The 27,399-nt window shown below is 46.9% G+C and overlaps 1 protein-coding gene across 1 annotated transcript in view; it reads right to left on the bottom strand.

Annotated features, from left to right (window-relative positions):
- The window catches only part of LOC120916789 (mucin-5B-like), a gene marked incomplete at its 3' end in the record, with an annotated part of 138,153 nt that overhangs the window by 33,062 nt on the left and 77,692 nt on the right, over positions 1 to 27,399 (bottom strand). Inside the window, exons 12-13 of the mRNA XM_040327726.1 lie at positions 16,509 to 16,748; positions 2,106 to 2,262 (exon numbers count right to left, since the gene is read on the bottom strand). Coding sequence (XP_040183660.1) covers positions 2,106 to 2,262; positions 16,509 to 16,748 — 397 coding nt within the window. The remainder of the gene's footprint in view (positions 1 to 2,105; positions 2,263 to 16,508; positions 16,749 to 27,399) is intronic.

The raw sequence follows: 27,399 nt of genomic DNA, 5'->3' as shown, positions 1-27,399 counted from the left end.
ACTGCTGTTTGGTGGCGTATAGTTAAACCTGCTATGTTAAGTATGGCCGTCGGTTCCGCGTTTAATTTGAATTTTTTTTTTTCGTTTGCGTATGTCGTCCGTGAATCGGGATGGACGTAATTTACGTCCACGTCAAAACAATGACGTCCTTGCGACGTCATTTAGCACAATGCACGGCGGGGAAATTTAGGGACGGCGCATGCGCAGTTCGTTCGGCGCGGGGACGCGCTTCATTTAAATGAAACACGCCCCCCTACTCGCCGATTTGAATTAAGCGCCGTTACGCCGCGATAGATACACTACGCCGCCGTAACTTACGGCACAAATTCTTCCAGGATTTAAACCCCAAAAAGTAAGTTACGGCGGCGTAGCGTATCTCAGATACGCTGCGCTGGGGCAGATCTTTGTGGATCTGCTCCTTAGAGGGTACCTTGGGGGAATTTCTCCCACTGCTGCAGTAATAAAGCGTATGCCTAACCAAAATGTTTTTCTCAGTTTGGAGCAGAGTGAAGAAGGTTTAGAGCTTTTATCTTGCTGTCCTGGGCTTCATTAGAAGGATTTACTCCCACTTCCTGTCCTGCAGACAACATGTATTTGGCTTGGATACACTTTAAGGCTCGGTTCACACTGCTGCGCTGTGAATTTGTTCAGTTTGTTTGTCCTGTGTGAGATGCAAATTTACCACGATTTTACCGCAAATTTTTGGACATAGCTGCGATTGATGTTCTAGCCAATGGAATCATAATGTAAAAAAAAGGTGTTAGCTTCCTGTGTACTTCCTGTTTTTTGTAAAGAGTAGTGTGGTGGAATTCGCACATGTGAACCATCAATGCAATTCCAGAACGATTTACATTACATAGTTATTCAGGCTGAAAAGACACAAGACACAAGAACAGTTTACATTGATGTCTATGGAGACTAAATTCGCAACGCTGTAAACTCGCACAAGACCCTTTTTTTTATCACATTGTATTCGTAGAGGAATCACAACGCATGTATGTGAACGACCGTCATTGAAAACAGTGGCCAGATTTTGAAAGGACTTACGACGGCGCGGCGCCATGTACGCCGTCGTAAGTCCTAATCCGACCCGTCGTATCTATGCGCCTGATTCTTAGAATCAGTTACGCATAGATATTCATTAGATCCGACAGGCGTAAGTCTCTTATGCCGTCGGATCTTAACTGCATTTTTTTTTTGACCGCTAGGTGGCGCTTCCGTCGAATTCCGCATCGAGTATGCAAATTAGCTAGATACGCGAATTCCCGAACGTACGCGTGGCCGGCGCAGTAAAGTTACGACGTTTACATTAGGCTTTTCCCGGCGTATAGTTGCCCCTGCTATATGATGCATAAGTGCGGCGTACCAATGTTAAGTATGGCTGTCGTTCCCGCGTCGAAATTTGAAAAAGGTTACGTCGTTTGCGTAAGTCATCCGTGAATGGGGCTGGACGTCATTTACGTTTACATCGAAACCAATGACGTTCTTGCGGCCTACTTTGGAGCAATGCACACTGGGAAATTCCACGGACAGCGCATGCGCCGTTCCGCAAAAACGTCAATCACGTCGGGTCACAGTAGTTTTACATAAAACACGCCCCCCCGATCCAAATTTGAATTAGGCGGGCTTACGCCGGCTGATTTACGCGACGCCGCCGCAACTTACGGAGCAAGTGCTTTGAGAATACAGCACTTGTCCGTCTAAGTTGCGGAGGCGTAACGTAAATCGGATAGGTTACGCCGCCGCAGAAATACGCCGCTGACTGAGAATCTGGCCCAATGACTTTATGGATCACATGCAAATTTAGAATGTTTTTGACGCATCACATTCATTATGAACTTGCATCAGTGTGAACTGGGCCTAAAGCAGAATGTAAATGTGGCTTTCCTCTTCCTGCTCTTGAGAAAATGGTGTTCCTTATTTGCTTAGAAGTGAGAGATAAGAGTGACAAAGTAAAAAACGGCTGAGATGGAAAAATGGAAGAAAATATAAAAATTATTATATGTTAGCCTTCACCACAGATATCTGCTTCTAAGCATGATTATATGTTTCAAAAAGTGTTTTTGCGTAGGTCATCGATAATCTAAAATGCTGTAGACACTTACGGCAACGAGTAGGAGTTCTCCACTCCACACAGACACAGTGAGAAAGGCAAGCCTGAGCGTATTGGGCTAGTGAAGTGCAAAAGCATTCACAGTCTCCTCCTTCATCACAAGCACATGAATCTTTCACACATGCTTCATAATAACTAATGGGATCCACCTTTAAACACAAAGGCAAGAAATCAAGAATTTTAACTAATATAATAACAAGCAAAAAATCAGAAACACCATGCACTACTTTAACTTTTTTTGTTGCAAGTACCTTGAACATCTTATAAAAGCCTGATAGTGTTTAGAACTGTTCAGAGAGCCGATACAGAATTACATGGAAGGTTTTGGCTAGCAAGTGGCATTTAGTCACAATCAACTGTAATGCTAATTGTAAACCCTCACCTTATAAAACAACCCATTCAGTTTCAAATGGAAGTGAAAGGCAAAACATTTGTGTATATATATATAAAAAAAAACATTTTAATTACTTTTTTCAATTTTTTATAAATTATCTCATTCCCTTTCTTCTCTCTCTTCTCAGCTGTATAAGAGCTGGGGGAGGAGAAACAGCAGTACATTGAACTTCACAGTGAAAGGTGGTGCTTGGGGGGTTGTCAGGGCAAGTCTGATCATTGGAGGAGCCCAGCACAGCCAGAGTTCTTCTGCTTAGTGCGGTCAGTTAAAAAAAAAAAAGGAAATCAAAGGGGCTGCCAAGAACACCAGGGATTTCATACAAAGGAAGCAATACAAAAAGAACAGGATACTTTATCATACAAGTACATGGTACAGCAGGCACATATAAGGATTATGAAATGTTGGGTTTACATACTCTTTAACCACTTGCCGACCGCCGCACGCCGATGTACGTCGGCAGAATGGCACGGCTGCGCATATTGGTGTACAGGTATGTCCCCTTTAATATGCACAGCCATCGGTCGCGCCCGCACTGCCGGTGGCACGCTCGTGAACCGGCCGGGTACTCCGTGACCGCGCCTGCAGGACCCACGGACCCGATCGCCGCCGGTGTCCCGCGATCGGGTTAAAGAGCTGAAGAATGGGGAGAGGTAAGTGTAAACAAACCTCTCCTCGTGCTTCCTAGTCAGACTGTCACTGATTGTCTGTTCCCTGTCATAGGGAACGACGATCAGTGATGTGACACGCCAAGCCACGCCCCTACACAGTAAGAATCACTCATTAGGTCACGCTTAACCCCTTTAGCGCCCCCTACAGGTTAACCCCTTCACTGCCAGTGTTATTTTCACAGTAATCAGTGCATTTTTATAGCACTGATCCCTGTAAAAATGACAATGGTCCCAAAATAGTGTCAAAAGTGTCCGATGTGTCCACCATAATGTCGCAGTCACTATAAAAATCGCTGACCGCCGCCATTACTAGTAAAAAAAAAATATTAATAAAAATGCCATAAAACTATCCCCTATTTTGTAGACACTATGGGGCAGATCCACAGAGCGATTACGCCGGCGTATCTACTGATACGCCAGCGTACTTTCAAATTACCTGTGTCGTTTCTTTGGTTTGAATCCTCAAAACAAGATACAACGACATCTGGGTTAGATCCGACAGGCGTACGTCTTCGTACGCCTTCGGATCTAAGATGCAATTCTTCGGCGTCCGCTGGGTGGCGTTCCCGTCGTAATCCGTGTCGTAATTTACGTCCACGTCAAAACAATGACGTCCTTGCGACGTCATTTAGCACAATGCACGGCGGGAAATTTAGGGACGGCGCATGCGCAGTTCTTTCGGCGCGGGGACGCGCTTCATTTAAATGAAACACGCCCCCCTACTCGCCGATTTGAATTAGGCGCCGTTACGCCGCGAGAGATTCACTACGCCGCCGTAACTTACGGGGGGCGAATTCTTCCAGGACAGGTGTACGTCCTCGTACGCCTTCGGATCTAAGATGCAATACTTCGGCGTCCGCTGGGTGGCGTTCACGTCGTTTTCCGCGTCGGGTATGCAAATTAGCTATTTCCGACGATCCACGAACGTACGAGCGGCCGGGGGAAATTTTTTTACGGCGTCTCTAGTCGGCTTTTTCCGGCGTATAGTTAAAGATGGTATTTTGTCGCGTATAGTTAGACCTGCCATGTTAAGTATGGCCGTCGTTTCCGCGTTTATTTAGAATTTTTTTTTTTTTTGCGCAAGTCGTCCGTGAATCGGGATGGACGTAATTCACGTCTAAGTTAAAAAAAATTACTTTGTTGCGACGTCATTTAGCGCAATGCACGGCGGGAAATTTTGAAACGGAGCATGCGCAGTTCATTCGGTGCGGGGACGCGCTTCATTTAAATGAAACACGCCCCCTAATCGCCGATTTGAATTCCGCCGCCAGAGATAGACTACGCGGCCGTAACTTACGGCGCAAATTCTTTGGGGATTCGAACCGGCCAAAAGTAAGTTACAGCGGCGTAGCGTATCTCACATACGCTGCGCCCATCTATTTCTATGTGGATCTGCCCCTATAACTATAAAATATGTAGAATAATAAGTATCAGCCTTAACTGAGGAAAAATAAATTATATTCCTTTTGGGGATATTTATTATAGTAAAAAGTTAAAAATATTGCATTTTTTTTTCAAATTGTTGCTCTATTTTTGTTTATAGAGCAAAAAATAAAAACCGGCAAGGTGATCAAATGCCACCAAAAGAAAGCTCTATTTGTGGAAAAAAAGGACGCCAATTTTGTTTGGGAGCCACGTCGCGCGACCGCACAATTGTCAGTTAAAGCGACGTAGTGCCGAATTGCAAAAAGGGGCCTGGTCCTTTAGCAACAAAATGGTCTGGGGCTTAAGTGGTTAAAGACATGTTATAGCTTCTTCAAGCCACTTCAGTTTTATTACATGTCAGCATTTATGTTTGCACAAGTAGCTCAGACACCTTAATCCAATCACCATGAAATATGCAGATGTTGATTGTTTAAGAACATGGGACGAGTTGTGAACAGGATGGTTCCACAGATTTCACATTTAAAGTGGAGTTCAAACCCAAAAATGGAACTTCCGCTAATCGGATTCCTCCCCCCCCCCTCCGGTGTCACATTTGACACCTTTCAGGGGGGAACAAATATCTGTCTAATACAGGTATTTGCTCCCACTTCTGGCAATAGATGCAGCAGAATCTGCACCATGTCTGGCCCCTCCTCCATCCCCCCGCTGTCTTCTAGGAGACACACAGGTTCCAGAAGACAGCAGGGACCAGTCAGAATGCACAGCGTGACTCGCGCATGCGCAGTAGGGAACCAGGCTGTGAAGTAGCAAGGCTTCACTTTCTGATTCCCTTACTGAAGATGGCGGTTCCTGCACCCAGGAGCCAAGGGACAGATCGGCTTCAGGTGAGGACATCGCTTGCACCTTGGACAGGTAAGTGTCCTTATTTTAAAAGTCAGCAGCTGTAGTATTTGTAGCTGCTGACTTTAATTTTTTTTTTCTTCAGCAGAACTCCGCTTTAAAACTACAAATTTATATAAAAACCTGGCTATGGGTCAACATATATTCAATGGCAGTTTTAAAGCACAGCACACAACGGGCTCCAGTCACAAAGCAGTATCTTCCTCTTTAAAATTTGCGGTAAAATAGCTCATATCGTTTTTCAAAAACGCTACTAAAATACAGCATGTAATATTTCATCAAAATATGCAATATTTATCCCATGAAACCAAGTGGTATTTTATCTCATGGAATATCCAGTGGGATGGATACAGTGGAGAATAATTAGAACCCCTGCCAGTATATATTGAATTAAAGGGGTTGTAAAGGAAACATTTTTTTTTCATAATAAGCATCCTTTGCCTGCAGACATTCCCCTTTCACTTTCTCATTGTTCGTTTTTGCTCAGAAGTTGCTCTATTTCCTCTCTGTTCTGTTCACTTCCTGCTTGTCTGATTTTACTGACCACCGTTAAGGGAGGCTTTACTGCGGTGGTCAGTAACGTGCTCGCCCCCTCCTGGGAACTACATCTGTGTGGCAAGACGCTCTTTACGTGTTAGAGACCTCAAGGAGGTGTGAATTACTGGGTGTGCCGCAATTCATACTGGGAAATGTAGTTCTTACATGAACGAACGATGCAAACCAGGAAGTGAATGAGAGAATACAAACTAGAATGCCGGAGGTGATATAGATGAAGGAATTTAATAGGTATTTACTCGTTTTTTAACAGAATCATTACACTATTCTGTCTGTCTACCTTGCAGACATTCATTTTAGGCAAAAAAAATAATTCCTTTAGTGACCCTTTAAGAGGTAAAATGCTTTAAATCGTAGAAATATGCCAACTCACTAAGTCAGTGTGGGTCCTGCAGTATATGTATTAATACAAAAGAAAAAGGTGACTGGAATACCAGTCAAAGGAAAGCTGATTTGACAGGACACATGTGGTGTATCAAAAACTAAGTTAAATTAAAGGGGTTGTAAAGCCTCAAGGTTTTCACCTTAATGCATTCTATGCATTAAAAGAGAAGTAAAGGATTTTTTTTGTAGAATCATACTTACCTAGATAAATGCAGCATTGGTCCAGTGCTGCATCTGTCACCCAGTGCCCAGAACTGAGCAATCAAACACAGCCGATCGCTCGGTTTTCCGAACTCCGTGAGCAGAGAGCTGCAGACTGTCAGTTACAGCACTCTGCTCTTCTCCCTGCTAGCTCATTGGAGTGCTGTACTGTGGAGGGGCGGAGTGGCCATCTAAGGCTCTCAGCTGCTCGCTGAGAGGCTGAGCCGGGTGTCAGTCCTGGCACATGGCGTATCCGGACTCAGTTGTCGGGATGACGCAGTGCCTGGACTGATCTTGGTGATGTCAGCACAGAGCGGACTTCAGACTGCTCTCTGCTGAAAACGGGTCACAGGAGTGCAAAACTTATTACACTCCTATGACCCATAGGAGAAGTACAGCCAAACAAGCTTTAGCTGGACTTCTCCTCTAAGGTGAATAACCTTCTGTGCTGCAGCAGCCCCCCAGAGTCCCCCTTTTACTTACCTGAACTTATTTGTTCCAGCATCGAGGACGAGCCCAGCAGCTCCAATCTCTGTCTCTCTCCTCATTGGATAGATTGATAGCAGCAGGAGCCATTGGCTACCGCTGCTGTCAATCAAATCCAGTGACACGAGAGCTGGGGGTGGGGCCGAGTCCTGCTGTCTGTCGCAATGTTCACAGCAGCAGGACTCGGGAGTGCGCCCGCACATGTGCCCCCATGGAATGCGGCTCTCCGTGTGGGCACATGATGAGGAACCAGGAGTGCTGCCCGGGCACCCCAGAAGCAGAGGATTGGTGCCACTCTGTGCAAAACCGTTGCACAGAGGAGGTAAGTATGATATGTTTGTTATTTAAAAAAATGAAAATAATAATTAACGTTTAAAATCACAAGTAAACATCCTTAAAACTGTCAAATATTGAATGAAAATAGTATAAAAAAATCACACACACTGTCCGGGGGAATTTGACCCCCCCCCCCAAGACATAAGCTTCATCCAAAGGCTAATATCTTTATGATCCCAGCGCAAAGAAGGACGCACAGCCCTTCGCTGCCGGAACTGCTTGTCGTACCTGAGCCATGCCACACCCCCATACACTCTATGGGCCTCACCTATCGCATCCATATAGCAGAATAATGCCGAAAAATGTACAGGATTTTTCTCCCCTATCACACTAGCCATAATGGCGAATGCTTGCAGCCAATTGGCAAACGTGCGTGGAATTAGCCTATAGCACTGTTTTTCTTCATCCTCTTTCTTGCTATCATCCGGCTTAACCCTATCTAGGTTAAACTTGTCCAGGGGTAAGAGCGGAAAAATTTTCACATATTCACCCTAGCGGCCCTTCAAAGCACACATACACTGTGCCGGAACAGCTTTCTCCCCAGCCACCGCTGATCCCGCGGGGGAAGGGGAAGCTCCTGACAGAGCAGTCCCACTAGTGAGCAGTACCGCCATTGGGAACAGCAACCGGCAGGGGTAACACGGCATCCCTCCGACCAAGGGAGGCCCTGCACCCGGCACCCCTGCCGCAGCAGTTAGCGGAGACTGCCTGTCCGTCCCCTTTGCAAACTTCTGAACCAGTTCTTGCAAACCCCCCAATAATGCCTGCAGTTGCCCATCGGACCCCCCAGGGGCAGGTGCAGCACCCGTCGCCTGGGTGTCCCAAGCTGCAGCCACTGGGAAATGGGACCCCACACCTGCAGCCCCAGACCCCCCCCCAACAGTCCCCCCAACAATTCTTGTAATGCAGTAGTAAGCAACACAGAGGATGCACAAAGTGACTCTGTGACATCCAGCCCCGAGGATAAGGGCCCAGACACCGCCACATCTAGATTGCGCTGGCCATGCCCCCATCCCAGGCTCCGCCCCCAGGCCTTGCTGCCATATGCTAGGACCTCTGGTCACATCCCTTCCTGTCTGTCCACTCCGCTGGGTAGGGGCACTCCACTGCACAGCTAAGCCGCCGGCCGGGCATGGTGAAGACCTGGCAGTCGTTAACGATCTCCTTCCACACTGAGACACCCCCTCGCTGCTGCCCAAGAAGAGGGGGTGTCCATGGGGTCCCATTGACCGTGCCGTGCAGGTGGGGGGAGGTGCTAGCTCGTGCCGAGGCTCCGCCAGTGCTGAAGATTCCAACTGGGTCCCCCTGTGGCAGAAACCGGGGGCCATTTTGCCGGGGAGCCCGACGGGTCCAACGGGTCCCGATTAGGGGGCTCCTACCTTTGCAAGACGCTCTGGGGGAGGCAAAAACGCTCTGGAGGCCGAGACCGCCAAGCACGTGGGAGCTCCTGCCCCCCTGCTGCCGATCCTGATGCTTGATCCCTGAGAAGGCGAGCAACCTGGCTGTGGATCCATTCGGGGGCCCTTAGTGGCAGCAGCCCTGAGCCGGGCGAGCAGGATGTTAACGTCAGCATTACTGCAGCGGTGACTAGGGATGAGCTTCGAGTTCGAGTCGAACTCATGTTCGACTCGAACATTGCCTGTTCGCCTGTTCGGCGAACAACGAACAATTAGGGGTGTTCACGGCAAATTCGAAAAGCCGCGGAACACCCTGTTAAAGTCTATGGGAGAAATCTAAAGTGCTAATTTTAAAGGCTAATATGCAAGTTATTGTCCTAAAAAGTGTTTGGGGACCTGGGTCCTGTCCCAGGGGACATGCATCAATGCAAAAAAAAGTTTTAAAAACGTCAGTTTTTTTTGGGAGCAGTGAATTTAATAATGCTAAAAGTGAAACAATAAAAGTGAAATATTCCTTTAAATTTCGTACCTAGGGGGGGTGTAAAGCTAGCATGTGAAATAGCGCATGTTTCCAGTACTTAGAACTGTCCCTGCACAAAGTGTCATTTCTGAAAGGAAGAAAAGTCTTTTAAAACCGGCTTTGCGGCTATAATGAATTGTTGGCTCTGGCAATTCAGAGTGAATTCATTCATAAAAAAAAAAAAAAAAATAGCGTGGGGGTCCCCCAAAATTCCATTACCAGGCCCTTCAGGTCTGGAATGGATATTAAGGGAAACCCCACCGTCAATTTTTAAAAAAATGACGTGGGGTTCCCCCCAAATATCCATTCCAGACCCTTCAGGTCTGGTGTGGATTTTAAGGGGAACTCCACCCCAAATAAAAAAAAAAATGGCGTGGAGTTCCCCCAAAAATTCACACCAGACCCCTTATCCGAGCACGTTAACCTGGCCGTCTGCAGAAAAGAGGGGGGGACAGAGTGTGGCCCCCCTCTCCTGAACCGTACCAGGCCACATCCCCTCAACATGGGGTGGATTTCCCCATGTTGATGGGGACAAGGGCCTCATCCCCACAACCCTTGCCCGGTGGTTGTGGGGGTCTACGGGCGGGGGGCTTATCAGAATCTGGAAGACCCCTTTAACAAAAGGGACCCCCAGATCCTGCCCCCCCTATGTGAATTGGTAATGGGGTACATTGTACCCCTACCATTTCACGAAGCAAGTGTAAATAGTTAAAAAAAACACACACTGTAGAAAAAACTCTTTATTAATAAAAAAAAATCCAGCGGTGACACTCGATCCCGGCTTACTGCTCCAACGTTGTCTGTATCCATCTTTAAGACGCTGGGCGGGACTGATGTTTTGACGTCACTTCTGCCCAGCAGAGCTATGGGGACGGGTGGGGCGATTTTTCCCTCACTCGCTTCCCCAGTCAGCAGCCGAGCACACCCGATCTCCTCCACCGCTACCGACGGCTCCAGTAAGTGGCGGAGGGCGCGGGAGAGCGGCGGGAGGGGGCCCTCTCCCGCCGCCGATAACGGCGATCTTGCGGCGAATCCGCAACGGAGACTGCCATTATCCTTAACAGAACCGCTCACACTAAAGATGGATACCTTGGTTGTGGCAGCAGTTGCTGCCGTTACCGAGATATCCATCTTTAAGTGAGGCCGTATATAGTCGTACAGCGGTTTGGAAGTGGTTAAAGAAAAAACTACTAAAAGGAGGGTGTTCCACATTATTAAACAGAGCACCATTTTCCTTTTCAATATTTTATTGAATTTTCAAAAATTATAACAAGCCATGGTTTGCCCACGCAGGGGCGACATAGAACACACAAAAAAAAAAACTAAGAAATAGCGCATGAACACATAATAAACCAAGACAAATTATAACCCAGGCCATGGAGGACCAGGTTGAAATTTAGGCCTATGTCATGGACACAAATATCCTTCTGTACCCAAGAGTACAGCAGCTTACATTGTTGGCCTTTATATCGAAAAGCAATGACAGCAAAAGCAAACAGGAGAAAAAGAGAAAGAAAAAAAGGAAAAAGAGTAGAGAAAAAGAGGAGCCCCAGAAGAGGGCAAGTATCACGGACACGGGACCCGCCGAAGCAAGATTTCTTAAAGCTGACCATAACTGGTCGGAGGCAGGGATGGAAAGGAATAACTTATCCATGGTTTCCATACTTTCAAAAATGTTGCTGGCGATTCCTTCAATATACTGGACATCTGCTCATTAATCATCATAGCCGTCATTCTGGATCTCACCCCCTGGAAAGCAACCGACGGGGTCTTCCAGGCCTGAGCAATGGTCCTCTTGGCAGAAATAAAAAGATATGTGGCCAATTTCTGTTGGGGCGCAAATAGGCCCGGTATCGGGCAATGTAAGAGAGCCAGTCGGGCATCCCTACGGACTGTCACATGAAATAATGTCTGTAATAGGCCAAAGACCCTTGACCAAAAGCCGATCAAGCGTGGGCACGACCACCATACATGTAAGGCCTCGTACAGACGAGAGGATATCCGCTGAAAACGGTCCGCCGGACCGTTTCCAGCGGATAAATCCTCTGGCGGATTTTGATCTGATGGCTGTACACACCATCAGATCAAAATCCCCACGGAATACATCCGCGGTGGTTGTGGAGTCATGTTTTGGGCTGGAATCATGGGAAGAGAGCTGGTCAGCCCCTTTAGGGTCCCCAAAGGTGTAAAGATGACCTCTGCAAAGTATGTGGAGTTCCTGACTGACCAGCTTCTTACCTGGTACAGAAGGAAGAACTATACTTTCCGTAATAAAATCATTCTCATGCTGCAAAGAATACCTCTGCATCAATGGCTGCTATGGGGATAAAACGAGAGAAAGTCATGGTGTGGCCTCCATCCTCCCCTGACCTCAATCCTATTGAGAACCTTTGGAGCATCCTCAAGCAAAAGATCTATGAGGGTGGGAGGCAGTTTACATCCGAACAGCAGCGCTGGGAGGCTATTCTGACATCTTTCAAACAAATTCAAGCAGAAACTGTTTAAAAACTCACAAGTTCAATGGATGCAGGACTTGTGAAGCTGCTATCAAATAAGGGGTCCTATGTTAAAATGTAACATGACCTGTTAAAATGTTTAAAAAGTTAAAATGTTGTTCAAAGTTTGATTGAAATAGCTTTTGATTTCAGCAAATGTGCTGCAAACACAACAAATGTAAATTTTCAGTTCTTTAGAACCTATAAAGTGTTTTGAAACTTACTGTGCGTAATAATTTGGATCAGTGCATTACGTTTTTTATTTTGGAAAAACAACTGTTATCATTAGGAGGTTTGTTCAATAAAATTTGAATTGCACTCTTAATAGTTGATAACATGAGAATTATGCTGACTTTTGTTTACATCAATTATTTAGGTAAATGAGAAAAATAACATTGGCATAATAATTTGGATTAGGGTGTGTATATATATATATATATATATATATATATATATATATAATGTGTGTGTATATGCATGTATATGTAATGTGTGTGTGTGTATATATATTATGAAGGGGGGTTCTTATTTTATTAACATTAATCACGCTGTCTGTCTGTGTACTGAGCAGTGATAATTTATCACTGCTTAATAAACAGACATCTCAGTGTTTCTGTGATGATATATATATATATATGTATGTAAATATATATGTTTCTGTGATATATATATATATATATATATATATATATATATATATATATACACACATACACATAAATATGACAGGGGGACATTGTTACAGTCTTGGGGGGTCTGAACGAGGTAGAAGGAAGTTCAAAATCTTCCTCCTTTCCCCTCAGATCCCCCAAGATTCTCTTTTCACTTCACCTCTTAGCTGGTGAATCGGGGAGGGTGAATTCTGACTCAGATCGCCAGTGAAGTGCTCAGATCGCATCTTCATAAACTGGCCATTTCTGTGTCATTCAATAAGAATTCTCTGAGTGCGGACATCATCGACGGGAGAACATGTTCAAACACTTCTCCCCCGATTATCTCTGTTTCATAAACTGCTTATGGGCTGTGATCAGCGGCGCTCCTTGGGATCACTGCTGTTCACTGCTTCATAAACAGACACCTAAATGTGCAACTTACAGAATATTTGGTAAAGACAGGCATCAATAAAAAACATCAGAGTTTGCCGCTGAATGGCATGCATTCCATGGAGGTGGAAAATGCGTCACTGGTTAGCACGAACCGGAAGTACATATATTGATGTATAAGACACCTTTACATCTGTTTTTTTTTCCACTTCAGACTCAACCGCAGTACTAGACCTACTCATGTTTTTTTTCCAATATTTCCGTCTCTACATCGGTTTCGCATCATATGTGGAGTTCACAGTATTTATTAATATCTTTTATCGTTTGTTTTTTTTTCACTTTTAAAAAAAAATTGTATCCGTATATATAATCATTACCGTCATTACTCATTTCTATGTTCTATTTCCATTACATTTATCCTCCTGTGATTTCTAAAAACTCTTGTCTTAATGGAGGTTTAATTCCCTTTCCCCCCTCTGTCCCTTCCCCTCTCTCCCCCCCGCCCCCTACCCTCCCCTCCCCCCGACCTCTATCTCATCCCCGTTATCAGTTTTACCTTCTCTATCCCTCGCGGGCGCTACATCATATCTTAAAGTGTTGTTCTTATATTGTATTATATTAAACATCCATCATCTCTGCAAATTCCATCGTGAACTTGAACCCTTTCCAATCTTTCCATTTCTCTTCAAATTCCGCCCAATTTCCTGCGTCTCTATATCTTAGATATTCCAGATTGTAAATTTCGTCAATTTTATTGGACCACCTACTTAATGTTGGTCTCTCCGATTGTTGCCAGTTACAAGATATTTGGTTCTTTGCTGCGTTCAAGAACTGTGGGATTAATGTCTTCAGGTATTCTTTAGTTGACATAAGGGGCCCGTGTAAAATACAAACCCACGGGTCATCTGGGATATCTAAATTTGAAATTCCTCAAATTTTTTGTCTAATCTCCGTCCAGAATATTCTAATTTTGGGACAGGTCCACCAAATGTGGGTCATTGTACCGATTTCATTACAACCTCTCCAGCATAGCTGTGTTGTGGTTCTTGAGGACGTATGTACCTTATTAGGTGTAAGGTACCATCGTACCAGACATTTGTAGTTCTGTTCCATTATATTATTGTTTACCGACGTCACGTGAACTCTCTTTATTAACTGACTGATCTCAATGAACATGAGATCAGTTCACATCTGGTTTGATATATGCTGCCAGCGCTGTTTTTTATCCTATATTTTTTTTTTACTTTTGCCTTCAATGATAATGGTAAACAGGACATATAGAGAGGGTGAATCTCCCTAATGGGGGCATAGACAGCAATAAAAACCCAACAGGTGTTCTAATCCCTCTCCACTCTATCCAAAACTAAATGTAGCTCCTGGTTACTTTTCAGAACCGGTGCTAGTGTAAATTTAGAGGGGGTCAGAGGGTTAAGTGGCTCTGGCCAGGTTTATTTGTTTAAATTTGGAACCTCTGTCCCAGCTTTGGCTGTGCTGTGGGCTCATGCTGACGTTTCTGGTGTGCTGGTCACACCCCAGGTCGACAGGTGGCAGCAGAGGAGTCAAGGGTTTAGATGCTTCTTCCTGGCATCCTATCAGGAGGAGGCTTCCTCGCTGTGCATGCTGGGGAGGGGTATTTATGGGGCAAACACCATTTTCTTGGGTCTTCTTCCCGTGTGACGCCCACCTTCAGGGTAGCCATTCCACAGCACCCCGGCAAATGGCCTTCCGGGCCGGGGTGTGCATGCTACACAGCGATCCTGGTTCCAGGACCACATTGGCCCGGAGCATCTGATCTGCCGCTGGTGCCCAGTAAACAACTGGGTCCCCAATTTGATGAGGTCCTGAGCTGTCCATCCTGTAGGGGGAAGCTGTCTGGTGGAGAGTCTGCCTGAGGAGTGTCAAGAGAGGCTGGTGTTCCAATAGGGGCCTGACCATCCATGGGAGACTAGGAAAACTGGGTACTGAGAGGCTGGATGTTGGTCGCCTATCAGTCGGTAACCTAACTAAAACTACCTGAAGGAGATCTGGGTGTTGAATCTGATAGAGAGGATTCTGCACCACCTTGTTTCTTCAGCCATTGGGAGAGTCTGTGGCAGAGACTTAGCCCCAAGTTCAGAGTGACATTCTGGCTGCCAGGCTTGTGAGAGAGGCCTGTCCAGGTGCGCTAAAACCCATTCCGGCTGGAGTGGCAAAGTAGATTGTCATTGGAAGCAGGACTGTTTCCCATCTACACACACCTGAATCTGTTGTTCACCATCTCTGCTATCCCTTCACCTTTTAATTGTTTAACTGTTTTACCCGGCTGAGTAATAAAAGCACAGAAAAGACACCTGTTTGAGTGGACATTCCATTTACTACAACTCTCAACTATCAAGTACCCTAGACGGCGGAGATACAGAGGTAACATGCCACCCAAAACAAACCAGCAGCTCCTTCGGGGGTAGTGCTACATAAAAAAAATGTTTTCATTTAGTTATACTTTCAAGTAAATCAACTCCAATGATTTCCATATTTCCATATTTCGGTTTCTAGGCATAACTGTTGAGAGAACTGATCCAAATTGGCAGAAACTACTCAAAATTGGCTATTATATTTTTACATTATTAATACTGCATGCCTGGACCACTACTGTACTTAATTTCTGCATGCATTTAAATATTTATTTTCTTCTGTGAATTGACTTTAACCCCTTTTTGAGGGTTTTGCAGTAAATACCGCAAAAGAGCATAGTGAATTGACAATTTCAGGATTGCATGAGATATTTAGTTTAAATGTGTCTCTCCTTCCGCTCCCTGTCCACCACTGTTAAAAGTAAACACAGAAGCTTTCTGTATTCACAAGAACAGCTTTCACAAATCCCTGCCTGCCCTGCACACAAGGCAGGGACAAGGGAGATGCAGATGGAGGGAAGTGGTGCAGAGGTCAGAGCCAAGTAGACGTTGAAGTGAGACATGGAGAGCTGAATCATGCACGCTATGCTTAGCACAACCCTAAAACCTGCACTCTGTATGTAGTGCACCTCCTGAACTCTACACCCTGTACGTAGTATACACCTGAACTCTGCACATAACACACTCCTGGTATCTATTCCCCTTTAAGATCCTCCACAAAATTTATCCTGGACCCGTCTGGGTTTTATGTTCTTTTGAGTTCTACTAATGCGCTCTCTTGTCCCTCCAACTCTCCTTGAACATTGTGCCATTCTGTAACACCATGTACAGCATTGAAATATCCCCCAAACCTGTAAGTTAAAGGATTTGTGTATTTGCAATGTATTCCATGGAGCTGCTTAAAAAATTGCTCTTCCTGCTGTATAGTATATTTAAATTGTGCCATTAGTACATGTCCCTAATGGCAGTGCCCAGCTTCTTATGCTTATTTTCTGACAATAGTTTCATTATTAGTCCCTCCAAAGTAACACCTTTCATAACAAGATTGCCCCCCATAGTAGGGTTCAGGGGAAGTTCAGTTTATTCGAATTTAAGGACTTATTGCAAAACTGGACAGAAATCAAACCAGGGCAGATTTACTCATCCCTAATCTCCACAGATCTGCATCAAAATATTTAGGAAAATAAAAAATAGACACATAGAGATTCTCCTGATTTGATCATCACTATAGAAGAGTTACCTGAGAGTGGCAGGCTTTGAAGGTGTCACTGAGGATGACACTGCATTGTCTTTGTGCCCATGGCTTTCTGAGCGGGTTAACATCACAGGGTTCTATTATTTCTTTAACATCGTTGCATGTTGGTTTCATCTTCCAGCTGTTGCCAAATTCCAAAATATCCTCAACAGTACACTGGCCTCTTGTATTAAAATCATTGTTTGAATTGCCATCATAATTTCCACAGAGTCCACAGACTTTATGCTGGAAAAAAAGTAAAAGTGTATGTAAGCCTTAACAATTACTTATTTTATTGGCGGCCTTCTGGTCTTCTAAATTTACCATTGAAAGATGTTTTATAATATTTTTTCAATAAGTGCAAAAATACTTCTTGATTTTCAGCAGAAATCATGTGAACTGATAACTTGCTGTGTTCGCTGCCTGTGCACAAGGAGGGGTTATGGAGATGAGGATAATGGGAGAAGATGGGGAGATCTGCATTCTCTGTAATTAAGTAGGAAATGCTAAAACATTGTGCTTTGCAATTCAACGTTGAAAATATATGTTGTCGCGTTAGAAATAGAGGTAGGAGCATGCTATATGTCTGGCACAGAATAGGAAATGTGCATGTATTCTAGAGATGTGCCACATATGTTTTTTTGTCATTCACCGAGGAACACAGGATTGAAGTAATTCTTGCACATTTGGGTTACCTTTGCTGCCTACAAGAGAATTGAACACTGGCAAATGTTGATAATTGAACATGTCATGTATAACAATGCCTCCAATTGCCATTCATTAGCTGTTTGCTAGTATATTAGGTTCTACAAAAGATGTCTTTCAGCTCTGGGTGCTTTTATCGTATTTTCTTTTCTTCATCCAAACATTCTTTTTCACCATGGATATTTTTTAGCTGCTTAAACTGTCTTCAGAGCAGCCATCTAAATTGTCTAATCCTCAGTGAAGCTTTTGAGGCTATACCTGGACCTCACTGGACCAATGATTGCAGGCCTGCCTGGAATGTGGCCTTTAGGAACTAGGCTTTCCAGACCTTAGTGTACTTAGTTAGCCACAGAGCAGTCGCTGAAGGTCCAAAGCTGTGACAGAGCTCCTGGTATGACCTAGGAGTTGAGAACTCTCTGGTGAGTAAGCTTATAGAAATGGTGAAAATTATCCTGACAAGTCATCTAAGGATACCCAGCCTGATATTGGGGTGCAGCCGCAGAGAATTTTTATCTAAACCTTGGGCTAAGGAACTATCTCTGGTGTGACCCAATCTCTGCCGACAACCCTGTTACTGTGGTAATTGTTAAAAGAGAAGTATGGGATTTTTTTCTTTTTAAATCATACTTACCTTGGTGGATTCAGCATTGATGTGATGCTGCATCTGTCCATCGTCGGCTCTAAGGCTGAGAACTGAGATATCAAACAGCACTGATCGCTCAGTTCTCCCTCTGCCGCTCTGAGCAGAGAGCTGTGACTGTGAGTCTCCGCTGTCTGCTCTGCCCCCCCCCCCCCAGCGCTCACTGAAGAGCCAAGCTAGGGAGAGGCTGGCTCAGTCTCCCAGCAGTGCAGCTGGAGGCTGAGCCAGGTGCCAGTCCGGGCTCCTGGCTGAATACGGAGCATATGGTCGCAATCTCTCCCCAGCTCGGACTGGCTCTGTGACGTCAGCTGATAGCAGGCTTTAGCCTGCTGTTAGCTAAAAACGGGTACCAAATAGGGATGAACCCAATGTTCAAGTCGAACGCAAGTTCAACTCGAACATCGGGTGTTCGCCTGTTCACTGAATAGGGAACAATTTGGGGTGTTCGTGGCAAATTCAAAAGCCACGGAACACCCTTTAAAAGTCTATGGGAAAAATCAAAAGTGCTTATTTTAAAGGTTAATATGCAAGTTATTGTCATAAAAAGCATTTGGGGACCTGGGTACTGCCCCAGGGTATATGTATCAATACAAAAAAAAGTTTTAAAAACTGCAGTTTTTTCAGGAGCAGTGATTTAATAATGCTTAAAGTGAAACAATAAAAGTGAAATATTCCTTTACATTTCGTACCTGGGGGGTGTCTATAGTATGCCTGTAAAGTGGCACATTTCCCAGTGTTTAGAACAGTCCCTGCACAAAATGACATTTCTAAAGGAAAAAATAGGATTTTTGTACTCACCATAAAATCCTTTTCTCTGAGTTCATGGACGGACACAGCAGCAATCTTGGACAGAGTGGGTATTCAGCCTTCAATCAGGAGAGGACTAGGCAGAAACAGGTTAAATGTTTAAACACATCAAAAAAACTGTATAGTGCTGCCCCAGGGGCGGTCCCTCTAGGTACAACCCCTCTCCCTGCATCATGCAGCTCAGTTTGTCAAAAAGCAGTACAAACACAAAAAAGGAGGGGTGGGTACTGTGTCCGTCCATGAACTCAGAGAAAAGGATTTTACGGTGAGTACAAAAATCCTATTTTCTCTTTCGTACATGGACGGACACAGCAGCAATCTTGACAAAGTGGGACGTCCCAAAGCAGTGTCAAAAAACGAGGGGTGGGACCAGCATTAAAACAAACCCCCCCCCCCAAAAAAAACAGAGCTTCTCAACGGAGGAGTTGCAACTTTCAAAACAGCCGCCTGCAAAACCCTGCGGCCAAAGGAAGCATCCGAAGATGCACTCACATCAACCATGTAAAATTTTGTGAAAGTGTGAACGGACGACCAGGTCGCCTACACACCAGGGAAACAGACGCCTGGTGTCGGAACCCAAAAGGCACCTATGGCCCTGGTCGAAAGCGCCGTGATTGGAAAGGGAGGTGTCCGCCCCTTATGGGCATAAGCCTGGATCACGACCTGCCTGATCCCCCCAAAAATGGTGGCCGACAAGTCCGCCATGCCCTTCTTAGGACCAGCTACAGAGACAAACAGTAAGTCTGACCTCTGGAACGGAGCAGTAGCAGACAGGTACACCCGCAAAGCCCGGACAACGTCCAAGGAATGCAACGCCCCCTCCTTATGACGCGACAGACGAGGACACCAGGATGAAAGTACAACATCCTCATTAACCACTTCAGCCCCGGACCATATTGCTATCCCCAAAAATATATATAAAACATTTTTTTTCCTCAGTAATCTTCAACATATTTTTCGTAAAAAAAATTGCAATAAGCATTTATTGATTGGTTTGCGCAAAAGTTATAGCGTCTACAAAATAGGGCATCGTTTTATGGCATTTTTATTAATATTTTTTTTTTACTAGTAATGACGGCGATCAGCGATTTTTATTGGTACTGCGACCTTATGGCGGACACCTTTGACACATTTTTGGGACCATTGACAGTTTTATAGCGATCAGTGCTATAAAAATGCATTGATTACTATAAAAATGCCACTGGCAGGGAAGGGGTTAACACTAGGGGGCGAGGAAGGGGATATGAACATTGTATGAACAGCGAACAGTCATTTTTTCCCTCTGACCGGGAGCTGTGCACGCGCCCCTGTTGGCTGATTCGCGAGATGACATAGATCTACGTGATCTCGCGCAGGGGAGCCGACCTGCTGCCGTATAACTGCAGCGGCTGGTCGGCAAGTAGTTAAGATGAAAAGTCGAAGCGACCTTAGGAAGAAAAGAAGGCTGCGGACGCAGCACCACCATATCTCTGAGGAAGACCAGATATGGAGCCTGGCAATTAAGGCCGCCAGCTCAGAAAACACTTCTAACTGACATAAGAGCCACCAGGAAGTCCGCTTCCTGAGAAAGCATCAGTAAGGGAATCTCCCTAAAGTTCTCAAACAGTGGATTCTGAAGCACCGAGAGGGTCAAGTCCCATGGATGTAGTGGAAGACGGACCGGAGGGGCCACATGGTGAACCCTCGTACAAACGTACTCACGAGATAGTGAGCCACCAAGGGTCTATGAAAGAAGACAGCCAAAGCAGAAAACTGTCCCTTAAATGTACTTAAGGCAAGCTTTTGGTCCACCCGCACTCTGTAAGAACAGCAGGACCCTGAAAACTGAATAAGTACGTGGATGCCACTTCATCTTTTCTCACATAGAGATGTAAGCCTTCCGGGTGCGATGGAAAAATCTTCCGAGAGGACAACATTCGTGCCCTCAGCATGGTAGAAATCACTGAATATGACAGGCCTTGGTCCCGCAACACCTGGCTTGCAACAGCCATGCTGTTAAAAACCAGTTACTGCAAAGCAGGATGAAGTATGGGACCTTGCGACAGAAGGTCCTCTCACAGTGGCAGACTCCAGGGAATGTCTGCCACCAGACGCACTAGGTCGGCGCACCAAGGATGCCAAGGCCAATCTGGAGCAATCAGGATCATTGGGATCCCTTCAAACACCACTCTGCGAAGCAGATGTGGAAGAAGTTTTAGAAGAGGAAAGACATAGATCAGCCTATACTGACCCCACGGTGCCACCAACACGTCTGTCGCGTCTGCCCAGGGGTCCTTCAACCTGGCCACAAACCTCAATACTTTCCGATTGAGACGAGAAGCCATGATGTCCACATCTAGTGTGTGCCATCTCCGGTGAATGAGAGAAAAACACAGCCGGGTGTAGAGACCATACACCTTGGTCCAGCATCTGGCGACTCAGGTAGTCCGCCTGCCAGTTTTCCACGCCCGGAATGTATACGGCTGAGAGAGCTAGCACGCTCCGTTCTGCCCACCTCAGGAAGTGAGCGATATCTTAAGCTGCGCTTCTTGTTCCTTCTTGATGGGTGACATACGTCACCGCCGTGGCGTTGTCCGACTAGATCCTGACTGGATGCCCCTGTAGCCTATGAGACCATTCAGAGTACCAGGACATTGATCGGCAGGTAGGATTCCTCCAACTGAATCCCCAAGACTCCCCCCCAACCGGTAAGGCTGGGTCTAATGTGAACACCGTTCAGCGAAAAGGAAGGAACGACTTCCCAGACAGAGGAGCCGGTGATGTCCAGGGAAGACCTGACCAGGTGGCTCATCCGGATTTGACAATCCAGGGACGATGGGCACGTGTCCCATCTGGACAGAATTTCCTCCTGCAACACTAGCGTGTGAAATTGATCATATGGTACCGCCTCGAAGGAGGCTACTATGAGACTCAGGACCCACATGCAAAAATCGGAGTGACGACCAACTCTGGGATGTCAACCGCCGCACCACAGTCCGAAGAGTCTGTAGCTTTGTCACCAGGAGAAACACCCTCGCCACTGAGGAGTCCAGAATCAACCCCAGGAATTCCAGACGTTGAGTTGGCACCGAAACCAACTTCTAGGTGTTCAACACCCAACCAAAGTCTGGCAGGTTATAGACACACTCCCTCTAATTCTGAGCTTGAGGTGGCCCTCAGAAGAAGATCGTCCAAGTAATCCACGATAGCGATGTCACGCTGTCTTAGCAGGGCCAGAATCGTAGCAAGCACCTTGGTAAACACCCTTAGTGCCGATGCCAAGCCGAAAGGGGGAGCCATAAACTGATAGAGGTCTTCCCTGACCGCAAAGCGCAAAAATCACTGATGCCTGGCCCATATTGGGACATGCAAGTATGCGTCCTTTATATCCAAGGACACCAGGAAATCCCCTAGATGGAGAGCAACTGACTTCATCCTGAATCTTTGTACTCTCACAAAGCAATTGAGGGCCTTGAGGTCCAGGATTGGATGGACCCCATCCTTCTTTGGCACTAAGAACAGATCTGAGTAAAACCCCTGAAACCGTTCCTGCAATGGAACAGATATGATCACCCCCCGAGTCAGCAGATCCTGAACCGCCCCAAACAGGGCTTCCCGACGGGCCGGCCGAAGCTGGAGGTTGGAGGGAAAAAATCTGTTTGGTGGACATGAGAGAAACTCTTTTCCCTTTTCAAGATTGAAACTCTATCTTGTACCCCGAGGGAATTATCCCGCAAACCCACCAGTCAGGGATCAGAGATGACCCCCGAGCAACTACGTCCCCCACCCGAGAGATGGGCGGGGGCAGACATTCATGCGGATGCAGATTCGTCCGCAGGCTTGTTGGGTTTGCGAAACCAGGCACTCTTCTGTCCCTCTGCAGTTGCTTTATCGGCCTGGGGACGTTTACCTGCACACGGGGTGGACAAAATAACGCTTGTGAAGGAGGGTCCTTGTCTACGGCTCCTTACTCTTTTTGCTTTGTGGGCACAGCGTGCTCTCACCTCCTGTGGCATCCCTGATAATGTGTGAAGGATGTCAGTGTAAATCTCCCTGCTTGGTTCATGTGTCACAAGCTATTGACATGTTAATGACCCTTCCTCAGCCAGCTCCCTAGTTCAAATGGTAATTGATTTATTGTGTGTGGGAAGGAGACCGGCCTTACTGTTTACAATGATTAGATAAGGGGCTCATGTTAATTATTCTGATTGCTTCATTGTGGTCAGGCTGTTACACCTAGTAATTAACTCCGCTGATGTCTTTATCTAAAGAAACATGGCTGCATGGTCGGCTCCGACTTGTCTCCTATAATCTGTATGGGAAACCCCACTGTGTGAGGGGGGCGTTCCTAACAGGCTGTAACGACATATAAGCTGAGTTTTTGTGTCAATAAAGTGTCTTGTTCCAGCAGTAAGCTTGTCTCATGTGTGGCTTTCTGGGCGATTCCAGGGATATCCCTCCTCGTGGAATATTGGGGTGATTGTCGTTATGGGAAGAAGGGAACGTTGACGGGGATATCATACCGATACCGTCACAATTGGTTGGTAGCAGCGGGATTTTTCCCTTCTATTCCCCTTCACACCCGGATTCCAAGCAGACACTGGAAGAACTACTGGAAGTTCGTGGAAGGATCGCTAGCAACAAAACCAAGCGGGTCATCATAGCAGAATTAATGGAGCTAGACCAGGAGGACGGGATTGCAGCAACGCCAGCAGTACAAGAGATGGAGACACCAGTGATTCAGGAGGAGGAATCGCCAGCCAACAAGCTAATGAGAGAGAAGCTAGCGTGGTTCGGCCCGAACCCAACGCCGGATGTGGTTCTGAAAGTGATGGACCTGTTAGCGGAGGAGGCTAAACAAATAAGGGACGCAGAACTACAGAAGGATAAACAAATAAGGGACGCAGAACTACAGGAGGCTAAACAAATAAGGGACGCAGAGCTACAGAAGGCTAAAGAAATAAGGGACGCAGAACTCCAGAAGGCTAAAGAAATAAGGGACGCAGAGCTACAGGAGGCTAAACAAATAAGGGACGCAGAGCTACAGTTAAAACTGGCAGCAGTCCAACAAGCAGCCGCACATTCTCCAAACAGTGAGTACAGCACAGCAGACGCAAGGAAGATTCCGTTTAGCGCTTTTAAAGCTTTTGATGAAAAGGACTGTGAAATTGATAACTACCTGGCAGACTTTGAGCGACAATGTAACCTGCACCGAATTGCTAGAAGAGAGTGGGTTGCAATATTGTCAGGCAAACTGTCAGGCAAAGCTTCTGATGCTTTCCGGACCGTGCCAGATCAGGATATCCATAGCTACGCCCGGGTTAAAGAAGCGCTCCTGGCTCGTTATGCAGTAACCCCAGAGTCCCACCGACAGAAGTTCAGGGACTCACGCAAAACCACGAAAGACTCTTACGCAGAATGGGCATGCCAGCTGTCCCTGTCGGCCTCTAACTGGGTTAACAGCAGCCAGGCCACCACCGCAGAGGACATTTTGCAACTAATGCTCCTGGAGCAATTTTACAATCACATCCAGACGGATGTCAAAGATTGGGTGAGAGATCGCAGGCCCATGACTCTACCAGAGGCCGCGAAGTTGGCGGATGAATATGCGGATACTCGCAAGACAAACCAGGTCACACCACGGGTACGACCTCCACAACCAACGGCGCCCTCACACCCACCAGCCGCTAGATACCAACCGCCTAACAGACCGATGACATCTAGCCCTCGCTACCCACGCCAGGAGGACAACGAACAACGCTGCTTCCGGTGCAAACAGTTGGGTCACTTCAAGCAGAATTGCCCCATGAACGACAACACCAGGTCAAATTGGTCTCAACCTGGGTACCGCCCACCAGCAGCAGCCCATTGTGTAGACTCGGCTTGGGATCTCCAGGAGCTGGGTCCGGAAGAACCATTGGGCACCCCTTACGAAGCCCTCATGGTACAATCTGTTATTACGGAAAACAGGGAACACCATTGTCAGCTGGTCATGGGCGACCGCCATGAGCCGGAGGGGCCTTGGAGGGAGCTGGGCAGAAAGAGGCACCGCCAGCTACCCTCCAAGAAGAAGAGGTCCTGGAAGTCATATAACCAGCGGACCTGGGAGGAGAAGAAGCGACTGGAGGAGATGGAATCGCAGCGGGCGCCCCAGATGCGGGCCGAGATGTTCGCCAAGGGCCCACCGGTGGCCCCTTACACCACCACCCAGTTCCTGATGATGAAGGACCACGTGGAGAGCCTGCAGGACATGAGCAAGCAGGATCTGATCCGTGAGTACATAGAGCTGGAGGAGTGCATAAGCCGCATGGAGGAGGAGAACAACCACCTGAGGTCACAGCGGGCTGACCCCCCCAGGCTCCATGAACTGGAGATGGAGCTGGAGAAGCTCAAAGAGGAGAACCGGCGGCTGCGGAGGGAGCAGGGGGTGGCTGACCTTATGGGGCTCTGAGTCCCCCCCCCCCCCCCGGACTCTGAGCACCAGTGCTACAGCATTTCAACAAATATAACTTTTTCTTTTTATGAATCTCCTGTGATTGTCACTTCAGAGCCATAACCTGCCCCCTCCCATAGCGGGACACCTAGACGGCGGCGCACAGACCCATTCGCTGTCTTCACACTGACTTCTGGTGACTTTGCAGATCGCACAAAGACTTGGGGACTGACCGGCGTGTGATCTGACGACCCGGTAGCATACCTGAGTCGGAAGCAGTTACCAATGGAGGTCAGTCACGCCAAACGGAGTTAACCTCGGACTAAAAGCTCTGAACCCGTCAACCCTACTGGACCAGGGAAGGTCCAACCGGGTTTGCCGGAGCAGGGAGAAAAAGGGGGGCCATTGTGAAGGATGTCAGTGTAAATCTCCCTGCTTGGTTCATGTGTCACAAGCTATTGACATGTTAATGACCCTTCCTCAGCCAGCTCCCTAGTTCAAATGGTAATTGATTTATTGTGTGTGGGAAGGAGACCGGCCTTACTGTTTACAATGATTAGATAAGGGGCTCATGTTAATTATTCTGATTGCTTCATTGTGGTCAGGCTGTTACACCTAGTAATTAACTCCGCTGATGTCTTTATCTAAAGAAACATGGCTGCATGGTCGGCTCCGACTTGTCTCCTATAATCTGTATGGGAAACCCCACTGTGTGAGGGGGGCGTTCCTAACAGGCTGTAACGACATATAAGCTGAGTTTTTGTGTCAATAAAGTGTCTTGTTCCAGCAGTAAGCTTGTCTCATGTGTGGCTTTCTGGGCGATTCCAGGGATATCCCTCCTCGTGGAATATTGGGGTGATTGTCGTTATGGGAATAAGGGAACGTTGACGGGGATATCATACCGATACCGTCACAAATGTCATTCAGAGAGGCACCAAAAAGTCAGTCGCCCTTAAAGGGCAAGTCCATCAGGGCCTTCTTGGAAGATTGGTTCGCAGACCAACACTTTAGCCAGATCAGGCAGCGTAACACCACCGCATAGACCGAGGCTCCGGACAGCAAGGGAATCGTATCCAAGTCTGACTCGCAGACAAACTTAAGGCCCTGTACTGATTGGTCGGCCAGAGCCACCCCGTCCGGGGGAGACTGACGTGCCTTTTACCTACGGAGGAGCATCTTTTCCCACTCAGTAAGTGCCTGAGACACCAAGGCCCCAGCCATCGCTGGACGCACTGCTGAGCCCACCACCGTGTACAGGTAGTGGATGTTTTCCTCAGCCTTCTTGTCCGTAAGATCCTAGAAAGCAGGAGCCCCTTCCACCGGAATTGTGGTCACCTCGTTAAGCCTGGACCGACACATTTTTTGGGGCTGAAAAAAAACTCTTTTTACCAATCCTTGCATAAAAGCTTATCAAGATAAGACCCACAAGAAAACACCTTGGCAGTGCGGGCCGGGTTACGAAACCCAAAGGGGACCGACGTCTCTGCTGCTTCAGCAGAATCTTCCATCTTCAGTGTATCTCGCACTGCGGCGATAAGATCACTCACCAGAGCCTCCTCACGTTCTGACCCGGACGCGGAGTCATCCTCACTGTCCAACTGGTGTGATCCGCGTCCTCCGAAGCATCAGAATCAGGGCCATGAACCGTAGCTGGGCCTGGCTCTGCAACAGAATTATCCCCGGAAGATGGTGGGGAGGGTCATTTTTTCCCCCCCGTTTTCCCACGTGCCGCTTCCACCCTGGCAACAAAGGCCTCCAGGACCCCCTACATATAGTCCACCGACACAGCAGGTGCAGGGGGACCAGTTGCCAACTCAGGTGTTCCAGGGGAGGAGGCGTCCGCTTCCGACGCCATGCTGACCCAAGCGCCTGACACTTCGGGGATTTAAGGCAAGGTACACAGCCCACCCTTCTAGATGCCACAGAAAGATTGAGAGGCTATCCCCAGAGGACTCACCATCCAAACTGCACTGCCCCGCTGTCACCTCCCGCCTGAGGTGCGTCTCCCACTGCTGCCTGTGTCAATCTGCCTCACTGTAGCGTGGCTATGCTGTTCGCGCTGTATTCCAGACACACGAGGCCAAGCACTTCCCCAAAATGGCCGCCGAGCGGCCGTACTGTAAAGAGGCACGTGGCCACAAGAAAATGGTTGCCGTAAGAATATAGAGCACAAAACAGCGCAAAGCGCTGCCAAAATGGCTGCCGGCTGAAGGAAAGAAAAAACACAGCATACGCAGCAGATTTATCTATTTACAGGTATGTCTTCTGCGCTTAGACGCTTCCTTGACGGGTCAGTATTTGGCGCATTACAAATCCATTAAATCAATCAAATC

Source organism: Rana temporaria, chromosome 11 (assembly GCF_905171775.1).
Source record: "Rana temporaria chromosome 11, aRanTem1.1, whole genome shotgun sequence".
Classification (NCBI taxonomy): domain Eukaryota; kingdom Metazoa; phylum Chordata; class Amphibia; order Anura; family Ranidae; genus Rana; species Rana temporaria.
The sequence above is the reverse complement of the archived record's forward strand: the minus strand, read 5'-3'. Positions and strand labels throughout refer to the sequence as shown.